The 18,594-nt window shown below is 42.0% G+C and overlaps 1 protein-coding gene across 2 annotated transcripts in view; it reads left to right on the plus strand.

Annotated features, from left to right (window-relative positions):
* OCA2 (OCA2 melanosomal transmembrane protein) overlaps window positions 1-18,594 on the plus strand; it is a 341,967-nt gene that overhangs the window by 119,431 nt on the left and 203,942 nt on the right. For both annotated transcript variants that reach the window (XM_058542240.1, XM_058542242.1), the window contains 4 exons: window positions 542-680; window positions 10,726-10,858; window positions 15,584-15,731; window positions 18,078-18,135. In XM_058542240.1, the coding sequence (XP_058398223.1) occupies window positions 542-680; window positions 10,726-10,858; window positions 15,584-15,731; window positions 18,078-18,135 (478 nt within the window). The remainder of the gene's footprint in view (window positions 1-541; window positions 681-10,725; window positions 10,859-15,583; window positions 15,732-18,077; window positions 18,136-18,594) is intronic.

An 18,594-nucleotide genomic window follows, 5' to 3' on the forward strand; every position in this document is an offset into this window, starting at 1 on the left:
GTGCGTGCTCCTTCTCTAAGGAAGTCCATGGGTAGTAGTTGAAGGGAAGGGCCAAGGGGACAGCTTAGGGCCTAAGCATCCAAGAAAGGGAAGGTAGGTAAGGGGCTAGGTTTTGTGTGAGCTTTGTGTGAACCACTGGGCGGTGGTGCTTTCTGCTCTGGCCCCATCCCTGACTTGGAGAGGTCTGATGGCCAGTGCCCACTCATGTGTGCCAGGGCCTGTCCTCCAGTGGGGGCCTGCACACAGCAGACTGTGCCCCCTCCAGACCTGCAGGGGGTGTAGCGGGGGTACATTTTCACACCGATGGTTCAGATGGGTTGTGGGTTAAATTTTGGAGAAATATAATTCTGAGAGTCAGCTGTGGCCTGTAGCTCTGTAGTGTTGTTGCCATTGTCTGTTCCCCAGCATTGCTCTTCTCACTGATGTGTGTGTGTGTTTGCCTCCCTCGTACAAGCAAGTGCTTTAAAAGTATTTAGGTTGCAAACGGGACTCTCATAATATTAATAGTGGCACTACTTTCATTTTCCTCCATTCGTGACAGATTATGTGAGGTGCTCAACCTTGATCCAAGACAAGTCCTGATTGCAGAAGTGATCTTCACAAACATTGGAGGAGCTGCCACTGCCATTGGGGACCCACCAAATGTCATCATTGTTTCCAACCAGGAGTTGAGGAAGATGGTATGTACCAGCATAACAGGGTTTCTGCCAATAAATATAGACCTCAACTTACTTGCCCACTTAGCATCCTACACAACGTGGACTCCTTTATTAGAAATCAACCCCCTCTATGTCACCCTTTCATAGTAAGTGCTACTGGTTATCTTGAGAGTGGGAGGTTAGATGACTGATCCTCCAATGTAGAGTTAAGTGATCTGAACTGATTTCATTCTCATTCTGATAAATTTTTAAGGAAATGTTTGGATAACATATCTACTTAGTCATAGTATACAATATTAATGGGAACTGAGGTTTCTTCCAAGTAATATTCAAGAATAAAACGATCTGTCTCCTCTCACTTTTCAACCGTGGTGGATAAATTCACTCTTGAAGAACTTAAGAATTTTTTTAAAAACGGTCAGAAAATGAAGGTCTTTATGAATTTTTTTAAAGCTCATAAATATTAATATATAATTTCTTTGTACACTAAAATAAAGACAAAGTATTAAAGAGAGTGTATAGTATTTTACATATCTTAAAGAGTTAAAATTAGAACTATATAATTTTAATTTATCATTCTTTGGTCATTAGAATTTTCTCAGTATCTCTTTTCTGAAGTATCAGTAAAAATGCTTCCAAATTGATGTCATTTATTGTAGATGATATGTTTACTTATATGGGTCCATGAGTGTATCACTGTGTGTGTGTGTGTGTGCTGTCTTACATAAAAATATTTAAGCCTTTGAGCATTCATGATTCTAAGGTGTTGATGGCCATTTTGTGAGCCCACCATGTTCTAGAGATTCGGGGTATAACTTAGATGCTTTAGCTAAACTTCAATACTCCCTGGTTACCCTGGGAAACAGCCCGACAACACTTCACCAGTCTTACTGCATGAGCTGAGGAGTATGGCCACAATCATGTCACCCTAGAGCACATCAGAAGGTGGCAGAGCCCTGTGAGCTGTCTTGGGTATCACCCAGGTTGGGCCTCATACACTAGAGAGAGCTATTTTTAAAGAAAAATATTGTTTTATTATTTTTATCCTACAATGATACATTTATTGTAAAAAACTAGAAATCACACAAACACAGATACACAAATAAAACTGTCATAATCCCACCACCCAGAGATAAATACTCTTAATATTTTGGTGCATATAGTCTACCAGAATGTTTGTATGTGGATATACATGGATAAAAAAAGATAGCACATCTTCTGCTCTGGCCAAGATGGAGTAACAGGGACTGGATTTACCCTCTTGCTTGAGACAGCCACAAAGAAAATAAACCAAAAACCAAAAATGCACCAAAACAATGATAACCAAGATATTGGACATTAGTCAATAAAAGGACAGTGATCCCTGAGAGATGGGATACAAATGAGGTGAGCCCCATGATGCCCCAGCTCACCGCCTTGAGTTTCCAGGATGCAGTGCAGGGAGAGAGAACCCATCAGACTCCTTGAATGGGGGATAGAACTGAGAGTCTGGAGAGACCAAAGTATCTAGAATTTGCAAGACAGACTACTAGAGAGGAGAGAGCTGCACAGAGAGAGAACCCCAGAGATCTGTAGAGGGAAGCTACCCAAGGCCAGGGGAAGAACAACCCAAAAAGATGAGAGGGAAGAGTGTTTAACAAAGACAGGACCAGGAACAATGTCTGTTCCTGCCAGCAAGACTAGGAACCTTTTAATTCATGGGGCATTGAGTAGAGTACTCAAAGGGTTGCTTTGTATTGGTGAGTAATTGGCTCTGGACTGAACACTGCTCTGGTTCTATCTAATAAATATTAAAATCAAGACCTGAAATAATTAAACTGTTTCTAAGTAGTTTAACTGCATCTGAGAACAAGCCTCAAGAGTATTTACAGGAATAAAAAAATATCCAACAAGACACAGGGTAAAATTCAATGTCTGGCGTCTAATCAAAGATTACCAGGCATGCAAAGAAGCAAGAAAATATGACCTAAGACAAGGAGAATATGAACCATTTGAAACCAACACAGAATAGATACAGGTGTTAGAATTCACAGACAAGGACATTAAAACTGTTATTAGAACTGTGTTCCATCCATATGTTCATTAAATTAGCAGAAACATGAAAGATATCAAAAAGGCCCAAATCAAACTTCTTGAGATGAAAACTATGTCTGAGATAACAATACTCTGCTTAGGATTACTGGCAAATTAGGAATTGCAGAAGAAAAGATTAGTGAACTTTAAGACAGAGATCCAAAATAAACCAGTGTGAAAAGATAATAACAAGTAATGAAAAGCTAAAAAAAAAAAAAAAAAGGTGAGCTAAGAGAAAACTTCAAAGGCCTAATATATATGTAGTTCTAGTCTCCAAAGGAGAGAGAGGAACAGAAAAAGACATTTGAAGAAAAAATGGTCTAAAATTTCAAATTTTATGAATGATATAAATCCACAGATTCAAGAAGTTCAATGAAGTCAGAGCACAAGAAACATGAAGAAAACTACACTAAGCCACGTCATAATCAAATTGTTCAAAAACAATGATAAAGAGATAATCTTTAAAACTGCCCCCCCCAAAAGGCATGTTACATACAAAGGAACAAAGATAAGGATGACAACATTTCTCTTTAGAAACAATGCAAGTGAGAAGATAGTGGAGCAACATTTTTAAAGTACTGAAAGAAAAAACTGTCAACTTAGAATACTATACCCAGTGAAAAAATATTTTTCTTATATACAAAAAATAGACTTCTTATATATGAAAGCTAAAAGAATTCATAAATAGCAGACCCATGTGGTAAGACATATTAAGGGAAATCCTTAAGGCAGAAGGAAAATGTCACTAATGGAAACATGGATCTCCACAAAGGAATGAAGAGTACTGGAAGTGATAACTACATGGGTAAGTTGATATACATTTTTTTTTATTATTTAAATCACTTTAAGAGATAATTAAACAAAAATAATGCAATAAGGCATTTATAAGGTATGTATAAGTAGGACGTATGACAATAACATAAAGGCTGGAAAAGGAGAAATTAAAGTACACTAATGTAAGGTTCTTACACTATATGTATATTAGCATAACATCACCAATTATACCATATTGGTATAATACATCAAAATAGTCAGTGACAAGTTAAAAATATGTACTATAAACTCTAAGGCAACCACTGAAAGAAAAAACAGAATAACAGCTAATAAGTCAACAAAGAGTATAAAATGGAATCATAAATAATATTCATTTAATGCAGTGGAATGCAGAAAAAGAGGGAAAATGAGGAAAAGAACAGATGGGATAAATATAAAGCAAATTGCAAGGCTTAAACCTAACTATATGAACAATCAACATAAAATATAAATATACTAAATATCTAACAGGAATAATTAAAAAGCAGGAATTGTCAGATTGAACAAACAAGCACAATTCAACTATATGCTGCTTACACACACACTTAAAATATAAAGACACAGATGGGTTAAAAGTAAAGGCCTGGCAAAAGACTCATCAGAAGAAAGCTGGCATAGCTATATTAATATCTGACAAAGTAGAGTGCAGAGCAAAGAATATTAACATGATAAAAAAAAAGACATTTCATAAAATGATAAAGGGGTAAATTCATAAAGAGGACACAGCAATTCTAAACATTTATGCAACTAATGACAGAGCTTCAAAATACATGAAACTGGAAAACTGCAAAGAGCAATAGAAAAATTCTCTATTATAGCTGGAGGTTTCAGTACACCTCTTGCAATAATTGATAGGACAGACAGAAAATGAGCAAGGATATATAAAACTTCATGATTATTATTAACTAACTTGATTTAATTGACATTTGTAGAAAATTCCACTCAACACCAGCAGTGTCTGTATTCTTTCAAAGTGTATACGAAACACTGACCAAAATAGACCATATTCTGGGCTATAAAAAAACTTAATAAATTTAACACAAATATGTTCTCTGTTGAATTACCACAGTTGAATTAAATTAGAAATTAATAACAAAGATATTTGGAAAACCCCCAAATATCTGGAAACTAAATAACACATTTATAAATAATCCAAGAGTCTAAGAAGAAACTGAAGTTGAAATCACAAAGTATTTTGAATTGAATTATAATGAAAACAGAACATATGAAAATTTGTGGGATTCTTCTAAAGCAGGAGTCAGCAAACTGTTTCTGAAAGGCCATCTAGTTAGTATATATAGGCATGTGGACCACATGGTCTCTGTTGCACTTACTCAACTCAGCGTGTAAGCAGCCACAGACAACACAAAAAAGAATGGGCATGGCTGTATTCCTGCCTGCGAGTGTAGTTTGTTGGTCCTTGCTCTAAAGCATTATTTACAGGGAAATTTATACCACTAAATACCAATGTTAGAAAAGAAGAAATGTCTGAAATCAATGACCTCAGCTAGAAAGAGAAAAGCAAATTAAAAGTAAGCAGAAGAAAGAAAATTACACAGACCAGAATGGAGGACAGAAAAAAAAATAGAGAAAATCAATGTAAGTAAAAGCTGGTTCTTTGACAAGATCAATAATACTGATAAACCTCTGGCCAAACTCATGAGTTTGGGAAATAAGAGAGAAGACACAAATGACCAGTATCAGGAATAAGAGAGGTTACATCACTACAGCGCATAGAGACATTAAAGACCTTGTTAGGGATAGTTATGGGCAACTCTATGCCAATAAATTTGACAACTTAGATAAAATGGACAATTTCCTTGAAAGACACGCTCTACCAAACCTCCCTCAAGAAGAACTAGTGGCCCCATATCTATTAAAGAAATTGAATCTGTAGTTAAAAACCTTCCCCCAATGAAGAAAACAAACAAAAAAACAAACAAAAAACAGGCTAAGATGGCTTCTTTGGTGAATTCTATCAAATATTTAAAGAAGAAATGATGCTATAATACCAATTCTACACAAAGCTTTACAGTAAGTTGAAGAGGAGAGAATACTTCACAACTCATTCTATGAGGCCCTGATACCTAAACTAGACAAACCTGGTATAAGAAAACTATTGACAAATATTTCTTAAGAACATAGATGTAAATGTAGTTTTTTTTAATAAGCTAATCCAAGTCAACAATATATAAAATGGATAATACATCATAACCAAGTGGAATTTATCCTAGGAATGGAAGATTGGTATAATATTTGAAAAATCAACCAACTCAATTTACTAACAAACTGAGAAAATCCACATGATCATCTCACTAGGTGCAGAATAAAAATTTGGGAAAATCCATCATCCATTGCTGATAAAATTTCTCAATAAACTAGGAAAAGAAAAGAACTTCATCAGTCTGATAAATAGCATCTATGAAAAGCCTACTTATATGTGAAAAACTGAATGCTTTCCTCCCTTAGATCAGAAACAAGACAAGGATGTCTGTTCTCACCACTTCAGTGCAACATTTTACTGGAGGCTCTAGCTGGAACAATAAGGCCAAAAAAGAAATACAAGGCAAACGTATCAGAAAGGAAGAATTAAACCAGTCTTTATTTGCAGATGACATAACTGTCCATGTAGAAAATCTGAAGGAGTCTACGAAAAGCTCCTAGAAATAATAAGTCAATTTGGGAAGTGTAGATACAAGATCAATATACAAAGATTAATGGTTTTCTATATTCTAGGCTCCTCACATAACTTTGTGCGAAAGTGACGTCTTCTGGGGATGTGGCCTTAGGGCTGTCTTTGTTTTATTGATGATAGTATTCCCTGTCTGCCACTTAATGACTTTCCATGAATTTTTGGATTAAAGTGTATTTCATAGAAAAGGTATCTAATGAATGGCTTTCTGTGAATAAGCAAGAGTGGTTTTAATTCATTTTATAGTTGTTCCGAGATAAGGGAACACTTATTTGTATGGAGACACAAATGAACTCATGGTTCCAGGAATAGTGTCTTCAGCAGAGATTAATTTATAAAGCCTCATTATCAGTAATGACAGCACAGCCACACATTTGCATCATATGATGGACACATTTATTCTGCATTATGTGATTGTTCATCAATGAAATGAAATAGGAAGAAAACAGATTATAAAATAAATATTAATTGTGAAATTAATTTTTTAAATATTCAGGAAGAAAATTAATACTCAGTGTGTAATTCAGACGAGTAATAAAAAACCAGTACTAGACTTTGAAACAGTAAAGAAGTCACGTCTGAAAAATCCTCCACATTCTGTGTCTGAGGGTTAGGCAGAAGTTACAGGAAGTTGTGAGGCAGGTTCTTCCGACTTATCCTTTCCACAGCCTCCCAGGCCTCTTGAGATGGCTCTCTGTTGGACGAATTTCCAGTACTTAATAGGTAGGTGGGGAAGACCTCCAGGGTCCACTACGTGGACAATCACTTACTCCCCCACCCCAGCCCTTCCCGGGGTGGGCATAAGTCTGCAGCGCTGTAGGATCCCACGTGCAACCACGCGTTGTCCTTTCATCTCCCAACAGGCTGATGGGGATACAGTCCTCTTTTGCTGGTTCCATTTGCTCCTTTATGCCTGTTGCGGGGAGACTCACCAGTGACGAACACAACCATTCAACTATCTTTTAAGCTTGAAAAATCTCAAGGGGAGCTCTGTCCCCTGTGCTTCTGAATGGCATCTCACAGGTCAGAGGAAGGCATTTCCCATCGTGCCCCAAAAGTTGTGTGTGCTGGGACATTCCTCTGGCCTTTCCCACCGCGCCCCACGCGCTGAGCATGCTGGGATGTTCCTCGTGGCTTTCCCACGGTGCCGCACGCGCTGTGCGTGCTGGGACATTCCTCACGGCTGTGCCACCGTGTCCCTGACCACTGTGCATACTGGGACATTCTTCCACTGCTCCTCCATCACCGTTTTTCCTCCACTTCATCAGCTGACAACTTTGTGTCACTCCCTGCTGGTTCCTGCTCTGCCTCTCTGGTCTGCTTCCGCACACTTCTTCAATATCTGTGGGCCTGAGGGTTGTGGTTTTTTGACCCTTTTTCCTCTTGGGGCAGCATTCTGTAGCGGAGCTCATGCGCTCCGTGGCTTGCTGTGTGCCCTGCATGCTGGGCTCGCCCACCTTTGTGTCTCTGCCAGAGGTTGTTACACCCTCAGCTCCGCGTATGTGGTCACCTCTCCTACATGCTCGCTGGTACCTCACATGTAGGGTGTTCCACAGCGATCCCTCCTGTCTGTCATCACACCCACTCCTGCAGCGCTGGGTCCTCTTCTTACTGCGTCTCCAGACGTGATTCTAACCTCAAATTACACTGTGATATTTACTAAAACATGCAATAGATACAGCTAAACACTTAATAAGAATTTCTTTGAGTTTTTCACTCAAGAATTCAAAAAGCCATTTTGGCTTTGATCACCCTACTGCAACCCAATCGACTGTTTTAGCTTGTCACAGAGCTACCCTGAAAGCCTTGTCCCTAGAAAATGATATTGGTAGGCCAGGAGTTCCTCAGCTGGATCACCCTTAAATATGTGTAGTCTATGCCGCTGTGAATGTTCTAATCTGATTCTGGGGGATCCTCCTTGATTGTTTTATATGCCTCAACATTTGACCCCTTAGTCTATCAAATGAGGACATTGTGAGAAATTAAGAAGAAAGTGGCTCAGTGGAGCCAAAACCAAAACAGTAAAAAACAAGACTTAGGGGGGTGAAACAGAACCAGCATCTTGCAAGACAGGGCTGCATTTAAGCACTGTTTTGATGTAAGTGTAATAGTGAGTGGTTTTCTTACGTAAAACATTAAAGAGAGGAGCTTAGGAAATTGTAGAGAGGTGTAACAGCAGCAGGGAGGACCAGATACATGCACCGAATAAGCTTAGTGAAAATATTCGCATCCCACTGTACATTGCATCTGCCTGTACTGTTTCTTAAAATTTTCAGCTTGACTTTTTCCATTCTGCATTGTCTTACTTGATAAATTCACCCATTACAACTCTAGTAGCAACCAAATACTCCCACTCACTGCTGTGTTATTTTGCTGTGGGGCACTTCCAGGACCCAGTTAGTCCTTTACTTTCTTTAATCTACTCCTCACTTTTTTCTTCAATTGCCCCATCATTTCTAATGGGAGAAAACTTTATAGTGATTGTGTTCCAGAGGAACCCAGAATTACTCAGGATACAAGCACCTCTGCCTTTGTGGGCTCCTTCCTCCAAAAAAAATAATTACATTTCATGACTGAGTTGGTGTAAAGACAAATACATTATTATTATATTTTAAACCATTTTCTTTGACTCAAAAATTCTTTCTTTGTTTCTGATTTTGGAAGAAATTAAGAGATTTTTAAGGGGCCCCTAAAAGTATCATGGACCTTTTTTTTTTTTTTTGTGAGGAAGATCAGTCCTGAGCTAACTTCCGATGCCAATCCTCCTCTTTTTGCCGAGGAAGACTGGCCCTGGGCTGACATCTGTGCCCATCTTCCTCTACTTTATATGGGACACTGCCACAGCATGGCTTGACAAGTGGTGCCTTGGTGCGTGCCCGGGATCCGAACCTGCAAACCCCGGGTCACTGAAGCGGAGCACGTGCACTTAACCACTACACCACTGGGCTGGCCTATGTGGATCTTTTTTAAACCAGATATCTGGGGCGTGATTTCTATAGATAAACACAAAGTCCAAGGTAATATCCTGGTTAAAGAACTACACAAAAGTAGTTCTTATATGGCCATTAAAAACATTCCGTGAGTCCCTCCTCTCTGTAGGTCTCTTTGCTATCTATATATGAATAAGCTCCTATAGCTCCATCTGTAGTTCATAATGCTGTTTTCACTGGATGTGCAGATAACTGCAGGAGATTAAGAATTTCAGATCATTGTACACTTGCAAGCCTAAATTTTGACACAATTTGTTGATAATGGCTTCTAGTTGTGCTGTATCTTTAGCAATGTTATAAGTGGTTTCAGATCTTTTCTGTAAGTGAGGGGGACAAATAAGTTAAATTTTAATAAACAACAATTAATATAGTTGAAATCACTCCTTCCAACTCAGGCTTTTGGAAGGTGATCTTCCTAACTCCCTTCTTGGGCACATCTCTTGAGATCCTCGCTAATGTGCCCTGGGACCTAGCCTCTCGCCACCCATATGAGTGCCCCCCGCCCCCCTAGCCTCCAGTGCAGAGCCAGACTGCCCATGTTCTGTGCAACCACTCCTGCTTTACCCCCCTGGTCCCTCATGCCTTGGGGTTCCCCGCACGCCTGTACTTTGTCATTGGACCTCTGACCTCCTTTTGTGGCACCAGTGGTCCACGAACACTACAGAAAAGACGTGGAGTTCTCACCAGTGAGAAGCTGGTTCTCATGGCCAGCTTCATGCAGACAGCAGCCTCATCTGTCATACTGAAGGTATAAGCACAAAGTTAATGAAAGAACAAAACCAACCAATGATGCTGCTGACTTATTCCCTGACATATTAACCTAGTGGGAATTTTGCCCAACAACAAATTTTGCCCAAACAACATCCCCAGCAGCTGACCATGGCAAAGGAAGTGTGAGGAGGAGAGGGCTGCTGCTTGGGACCCTTGAGGCCAGTCAGGACACTCTGGGCAGCCACAGTCCTGATGGCCACTGGACCCCCTGCAGAGGGCTGTGCTCTCCAAGCATGAGGATGCTCTTTCAAATTGATGGCAGGGGCTTATGTGAAATATTTAAAAAATCCAATTTACCTTGAAATGGGCGAATAATTGGCACATAGTTTTATGTTTTGCCCCCTCAGTTTTTTTTTTTTGTTTTTCATTCTGGGGGAATGCATGAGTCCACTGGTGAAGATATACTCAGCCAAGGTTGGGATTAGATGTGATGGCCTGTTTTTGTTTTTGTTTCCTCCTAAGGTTGCTTGTCACTTAAGTAAGAATTGGTTTTTTGACATGAAGGAAACAAACCTTGGACATTTTCAGAGTCGTGGAGAAGAGCAGCTGCTCTCCCATGGGCTTTGTGCTGGGCTCCATGGTCCTTGAGCTAAGGCTGGCCACCCCTGCTTGGGCTCAGCACTCAGCCCTCCATGGATTCCTGACGTGGGGGGATCCCTGAGTGGGGGCTGCACCTGTGCAGAGGAGAGGCTTGTCTGTCGTTTCATGGCTCCTTTCCTATCTCTAGGGCTTGGACTTCGCAGGATTCACAGCACACATGTTCGTTGGTATTTGCTTCGTTCTCCTGTTCTCCTTTCCGCTCCTGAGACTCCTTTACTGGAACAAAAAGCTTTATAACAAGGAACCCAGTGAGATTGTCGGTGAGTGTAAGCACCTCCTCATATGGCCTCAGAGGTTACTACACAGTGTTATTTTTTCCCAAGGGAAGTTGCCACAAAAAGGCAGGATGTTTTATCACATGTAGAGCATCAGAGAAGTGTTGGTGATTGGGATGCTGCCCGCTTGGTATGTCCCTGTCTGCTTCTTGGTACACAGTGTGCTTTCAGGGGCTTTAAAACCCTATGCCTCTTTAGTTTTTCGTAGAGTGAAATGTGGGAAGCAATGGCCGCTGTATACAGCTCACATGTCATGACATCATGACAACATCACATGTATACAATACAAATGGCATAGCATACAGACTGTGGTTTTCTACTGTGTTGTAGTTTGAGATTAAGTGTGATTACAAAAATGGCAACATAATCCAGCACAGGGGTGGGGCACCAGCTAGCAGGAAGAGGGCTCTTGGGCATCTTCTGGCTTTGCATTTTCCCCACTTAAAAATCTTAGTAGGTGTTTTATTGAGAACATTACTGATCAGGACATATTGGAAGCAATAGATTATTTGGGAAACAAGCAGCCTCTCCTTGGCAAGGCCTTGTGTAGGACACTGTGTAGGTTGCCTGGGTAACAGTGTATCTGGGTGACAGGAGCACAGTGTGAGGGTGCATTTCGTCCTCTGTGGTTTCAGCTGATGTGGTTCATGGGTGTCCTCACAGAGCTCATGGATTGTATGTTTAGCTCTCTCATCCTGTCTTATTCCTCTGTCCTCGTGTTGTATAAGACTTCGAGTTTTCTTTAGTAAGATAAGCAAATCCCATTTCCAGATGAATAGCTGGGGATCTAAGCTTGTTCTTGCCAGCCCTCCTGCTCATCAGATAGTATCTGTACAAGGAAGATCTGCCTTTCTTTTACATGTGACTTTTGTATTCAGAATTTGACTATTTTTGTTCTAGTTAGGAAAACATTGTCTTATATACCTTCTCAAGAGTCATCTATACAAAACAAGCTTGTTCCTAGTACGATTTAGTCACCCACCTCTACCAGAGAAAGCAGATGATAAGCAGAAATTTCTATTTTAGGCAATATTTGTTGCTGGCCTACCCCTGAGTAAAGGCAACATAAGTGCAGGACAAGTGGCCACACTGCCTGCTGTTCCAGCTGCTCACTGGGAACAGGCGTCGGCATGGGCCCCACCAAACAGGCCCTGAGCTGTGGGGGGTGAGCCCAGCGTAGGGAGGCAGCAGGGAAGGGAGGATGGGGGTACAGGTGCTAGGGGCCAAATGGAAAAGTCCTTCTGGCAGCAGGGCCGTGAAAGCTTCCTGCCATGTAGCATAGTTTACTTCATTTGGAAGAGGACTCTGTTTTCTTGATAGCATTGGTAATTCCTCATCCCTGGTGGTCTACAGAGCAGAACATGTGCCTTCCTTGAGAAAAAGAGTCCCAGATGCTGTTGTCCTCTTACAGCTTTATAAGGAAGGGAACAACTACAAGTGATCCCATTACTTCTATATTTTGAAGAAAAATTGAATCAATGTTTACTTTTTTTTTTTTTTTTTAAAAAAAAGAAATATTTCTGGCAACGAGATGCCTTGATCCACTTTTGTCATTGACTAGTGTGTTACTTTGCTCAGGCTGCTGTAACAAAATACTACAGACTGGGTGGCTTAAACAACAGAAATCTATTTCCTCACAGTTCTGGAAGTTGGAAGTCCAAAATCAAGGTGCCTCCAGGGTTAGTTGGCTGTGAGGAAGGATCTGTTTCATGTCTCTCTTGGCTTTTAGATGGCCATATTCATGTTCACATGTCAGTCTCTGTGTGTGTGTCTGTGTCCACCTTTCCTCTGTCTATAAGGACACCAGTCATCTTGGATTTGGGGGCACCTTAATAACCTTACCTTAACTAATTACGCCTGCAATGATCCTATTTTCAAATAAGGTCACATTCTGAGGTACTGGGGGTCAGAACTTCAACACATGAATTGTTGGGGGGACACGATTCAACCCATATCAACCAGTTAGAGGTGTTCAGAATGTTTTATCATCAGCTAGTCTATGGAGACTGTGGTGGAGCTCTCCATAACCTCCCTGGTGATAATAATTGTGATATAGACAGATGATAGGGCAACAGTGTTTTATGATTAACCAGGGATGGATTGGTAGGAAGTGACTCCACTCAAAGGTTAGTGAGGAGCAATCAGAATCGGCAAGTGTGAGGAGATGAGACCTGCACAAGTTGGTGACCTCAGACAGGAAGAAGTGGACCCTGCAAGAACCACACCAGCATATCCTGAACTGCTCTTGTGGCCCAATACTTCCCTAGCTCATGTTTGTTTATGATATATCTTATATTTCTTTCTAGTTGTTGGAGACTTGTCCTGTAACTTATCACTTTATTTTTCTCCTTTAACATCTAGCATGGTGTCTGACACCTGTTACGTGTCCAATAATGTTAATGCAGAAATATAGAGGAGAATGACAATGGTGAGACCAAAATGACATTTCAGGCTCTTATACCTGGAAGATTAATGATGTCATATAAAAACTAGGAATGTAAGGGGAGAGAGAGTTTTGTGGGGGAAGGTGAAATGTTGATCTGTGAATTGCAGCACAAGGTTCAGAGGGCAATAGCAAGTAGCCCAGTGCGACCATGGGCTTAGAGCTTAGCAGAGGAGACAGGGTGGGGGAAATGGCGGAGGAGATGCAGAGGAAGCCCGGGAAGTGAGGAGTGAATGGGCTTGGGTAAACGGAGTTCTGGGTGCAGGCAATGAGCTTCCTTCTCCTGGGAAAAATCTCTCTCAACTAAATGCCCTCATAGTCGATGATGTATTTCATTCCACAGTTAGGAAAACAAAAGTGTACTACTTGAGTATTAATGCATGGATTGAACTGGGCAGAGCAGCTGGCCCTGTTTGATTTGATGGGTTAGAAGGCACCTAGGCTCTGGGTGTGCATGAAGGGGCTGAGGCTGCCTCTGGAGAGGACACCTGCAGAAAGGAGCCCAGGGGACCCGGAAGGCCAGCCTCACAGACCCGGCAGTGGCTCCCAGTCACTGTTTCTCCAAACACAGACGTGGAGAGGACTCAAGTCTGCTGCCATGGGCCGGCCCTGGAGCCAAGCCACACTCCTGTGTACTCCTTCAAATTTGGTCAGCTGCTTGAGAAAGTGTCCATCACCAGAATGCTTTGAAGGAATGGCTGGAGAGTCTCGAGTACTTTATGGACGGGCTTGGAACGTACAGGGATGTCTTGTACGTAATGAGGTTCAGAGCACTGGATGAAATACTGGCGCCGTCTGAACCTTTGCTGAAGCCACTGCACAACCTCTTCTCCTGTTTCCTGTCCCAGCGTGGCGTTTTCGTGCTCAGCATGTCAGAAGGCTAGTTCATTCGTTTCTATCCTCCTCCTCCTGCTCCTCCTTTTTATATTATCATAACCTCATAGCATGTCTAATGAGGTGTGAGACTTTCCAAAAGGAAATTATGGATCTGTTTCTCTGAAGAGGCTTTTGAATTATACCCAAGCTACAAAGTATCACTATGTAGTGGATGAAAACACATTAAGCATCTTAGTTCTAAAGAGTTTTCATCTTTGTAAGGGTGGCTCTTTAGAGAAACCACGTGTTAACTGAGATGGTTTGTGTGCCTCTATACTCTGCAGTTCTCTCTTCTGAGTCTTGACTTGCTTCATTTACAGTCTGCGTCTCTCTGCCAAGCTCATATTCGTTTTCTCAGAGTTTACAGTAGGTCTGCCACGTAGTAGGTGATCAACACTTGTGTACTGAATAGAGGGAGCCTAAAAGGTGGTGTTTTGTTTGTCATTGAACCCGCATGTGCATGCTACCTCACAGGTCTTTGGATAATTGGCTGCCTTGCCTCCACCCTGAGCTAGTTGTCAAGTGTTCTAGTCTTGCTTGAAAGGGTTCTGTCCTTTAATTTCATCTTGAATATTTGTGATATGTGGCATGGTGTGTTGCACATAAGAGGTGATTCATGAAAATACGGTGCTTCCTTATATTATTTTAGTGGATATTTTGAGAAAGTTATATAGTGTCTTTAATGGTAAAATAGAGGTTAAATGTAAATTTTCATAAAAGATGTTAGTATTTTAGAAGCTGATGAATTGACAATTCATTTCTCTCTACTCGTCTGTATCAGAAGGTGTCTTAATTCATTGATAGGTGAAAATTTACCCCATTATATTAATTTCAGCATTTCATAAAGTTGTCTATGTCTGTCTCACCTGTGCCCTTTCACAGACACAAACTCAACTTGGGAGGCCTAGTCAGGAGGGAGGGCTTTCCCCACCTTATGCTCTTACCAAATGCCCTATCGGGGAGCCCTAAGCATCACCTACTGAGAACTACACTTGTATTTCTGGTGTTTACTAGATCTGTTTCAAAGATTGGACAATGTCTGGATTTGGGCTGAAAGAGAGACCTGAACTGCTGGCTGTAAGAAGTAATCTCCTGGGAGGGGAAAAGGTTATTGGGTACTAGCTTTGATATGTCTATTCAAGAATTTATTCTTCACTCAAAGAGTTGAAATTGCGTTTCTTCATGTCCATGGTAATTTTTAAAAGTCAGCTTTTTTTCCTGGTTCCATTACAATAATGTGAATGCTAAGAAGCCACTGCTTTGGTTTGGCCCTTGGTTGTCTTTGTGGCATCAGGTGTGTTTCCTATTCTTGGAAGGCAGTGAGGGGAGTAGAGTGTCCGCTGACATCTGGGTTTGCGGGAGACTCAAGCCTCATCTTTCCTTTCCTGCAGAACTGAAGCACGAGATCCATGTCTGGCGCCTGACTGCGCAGCGCATCAGCCCAGCCAGCCGCGAGGAGACGGCGGTGCGGGGCCTGCTCCTGGGGAAGGTGCTGGCGCTGGAGCACCTGCTGGCCCGCAGGCTGCACACCTTCCGCAGGTATCAGGCCGGGCTGCTCGGGCCACTCTTGGTTTCCAAAAGTGGTTCTCATCTTTACCAGTTGTGCTCAATGGTTGGATTGTGTGAACAGCTTATTTACTGCCACCCCAGTAGTGTCCCAATGTCATGCAGTGTACAAATCGAGTTAAAATAACTGTTCTTCAGAGTACTCATGGTACTGCAAAATAGTAAAGCTAGCTGCAAGCCAATGAGTAAGTTTGGGTGGCAGACTTACACTGTGTTAAGCCTCTTGTGGGACATTATTTTATCCAATCCTCCCTTAGCTCTCTGGAATGCGAGCTGGTATTAGCCTCAGTTTAAGGATGAGAACACTGAGGCTCAGAGAATTTGAGCAACTTGCCCAGGGTTATACAGTGGGAAAGAGTGACGTGGGGGATTGAGTCCACACTCAGCTGCTGCCTGTCACACCTCCACACATGACACTTGTTGCATAACAAGAATCGAAAACAATTAATATAACAAACTAATTTAACAAAACATTCTCTCGGTAGTTGATTTACAGGCAGCTCAAAGAACACCCAAGTCCTACTCAATTCACTTCCTGGAATTTGTTTTTAATCAAAGCTGAGACATGAAGGGTAACGAGTGGGTGAGATTTTCTTCCCCACTCGGACAAAGTGCTGAGTTCCAGCCTGTCTTCACCCTGGAAGCGCTGGCAGGAAAAGCAGGAGCCTGACCCTTAGGGACACTGAGGCCTTCTTGCAACAGAGCTGGGAACTGGGTGGAGATGAGAAGTCTGTCAAGGCAACGGGAAATGCAAATCCTTGTGAACGCAGTGGGAATGATCTTACATGTTTGCTGAAACATGTAAGCAAACATTCAGCAAACATGCAGTTTGCTGAAACCAGCCCTGCGTTGCCAGAGAGTGGGCAAGCAGGCTGGGGAAGGAGCCAGGTGCAGTGCCAGTGCTGACCCCTGAGGGTCATCCAGCGTGGCTGTCTCCCAACCTGGTCTCTTAGTTAGATGGAGCAGGTGAGCATGTGGAGACTCGCTCTTTCCAGAGATGCAGCCCAGGGTGAGGTGCTGTCTCAGTGTCATCAGCTGAATCCCAGCCCAGGACCCACCTCCACCCTGTGATGCTGGAGATGCAGGACCTGGTGTCCTTAGGCCACAGGAAGGCACTGAGTTGCAGGCTGGGGACACAGTGACCAACTTCAGTAACATGCATAGATCCTAAAAGTAGAAACTTTGTAAATGAAAGGTGCAAGAGTAAATTTCCCTGAATGTATTTAATCTGCCGACCTTCAAGTTTCAGCATGCTGCATCTGGTATGGTGTGTTAAAGACATACTCAGTGTCGCTCAGGGTTACAAATGTGAAGGAACATGTAGGCTCAGAGATTCACCAAGTTTCCACCAGCTCATGCTCTGCTGTGTTGATCACAGAGAGGGAAACTGAGGCCCAGAGAGGGCAGTGGCTTCTCAAGGCCACACAGTCACTGAGGAGCAGATTAGAATGAGGGCGATCTAAGGCAAGTGCTAACTTTGCTGGTCTTGTTTCTACATTTTCTTTTAAGAAATTGTCCTCAGAATCATTCGCCTGGGTCTGCTGTCATTCCCTTTAGGGTCTGCACTGCCTGCGTGGTCAGCCGCCTTTGATATTTACTGCACATGAGTGCTCATTAAAACTAAATTCCCCACCACACAGCTTCTTTTCCCTAATTGGTGAGGGAGAAAATAAAGCAGAAAAGACGGGCTGATGGGAAAGCTTAAAAAGGAAAGCCAAGTTGGAACCAATGAGGGGACTGAAACGGAGATGGGAGGGTACCCCAGCCAGAGGAGGGAGGAAGAGGCAATGAAAGAGCTTCAAAATTAATTTCAATTGATAAAAATTGCCACTAAAGCAAGTGGCATTTCTTTTATTGTTTTTTTCCTTTAGTTAGTTTAGTTGTAACAGTAACATCCTCATTTTGGGAAAAAAAATCAAAATGTAGAAAGTGAAAAGAGGAGAACAAAGGTGGCTTACCGCTATTCCCCTTGGTCATGTCTTGGCCAGTGTTCTTTGTGACGTGTCCTGTGCTCATGCTCACTCACGCACATGCTCGCGCACACTTCATTAAACATTCCTGTCATTTCATGTATTATTTTTTTATTTGGAATTACAGAGCGAGCATAATGCTCTTTCCCAATCTATAAACCCAGCTCCACTGGGCACCTTCCATGACTGGAGTGCCCCGTTGCGTGGCTGCACCAGGTGTCACACAGTGGACAGCGTCCAGGCCAGGGGCCCATGCTAAATGTGCTGCTGACTGCCGCCCTGCTGATCTCACTGCTGGGTATCACTGATGTCACCAGGAAAATAAAGTGTCTGACCTTTTCTCTTTTAGACAAATCTCACAGGAAGATAAAAATTGGGAGACCAATATCCAGGAGCTACAAAAAAAGGTATCGTGGTTTCTTTTCTCAGGGATTCTGACTCACCTCTTGAAGAAGAGAGTGATTTCTTTTGTTTGCTTCACGTGAAGTTATTACCGGAAGTCATTTCTCTTTTTATTCCTGTAGTTGTATACAAGACATAAGTTATTTCCAAGTTAATGGGGAAAGTCATTCTCCAGACATGGGAGGCTTATTTTGTCCAGAACTTGAAAAGTTAAGATTTTTATGTTCCCTTTAAGATAGGATGACCCTTTCTATGGTTAATGTGACTGCAGGACAGGTTGGCTGTACCTGAGACTCCTGCAGCCCTCACTGCCCCTGAAAGGCAGGTCTGTGGTTCCCAGTGTATGGTAAGGAGATGATGGAGCCCGAGATGGAGAGGCATACTGTGTGAGGTGAACAGCTTTAGGGGCAGAGACGGGGTGTGTATGTGTGTTTTATCATATGGCTCTGCCTTCTAGGGACAAA

The sequence above is a fragment of the Diceros bicornis genome, chromosome 5 (assembly GCF_020826845.1).
Source record: "Diceros bicornis minor isolate mBicDic1 chromosome 5, mDicBic1.mat.cur, whole genome shotgun sequence".
Classification (NCBI taxonomy): domain Eukaryota; kingdom Metazoa; phylum Chordata; class Mammalia; order Perissodactyla; family Rhinocerotidae; genus Diceros; species Diceros bicornis.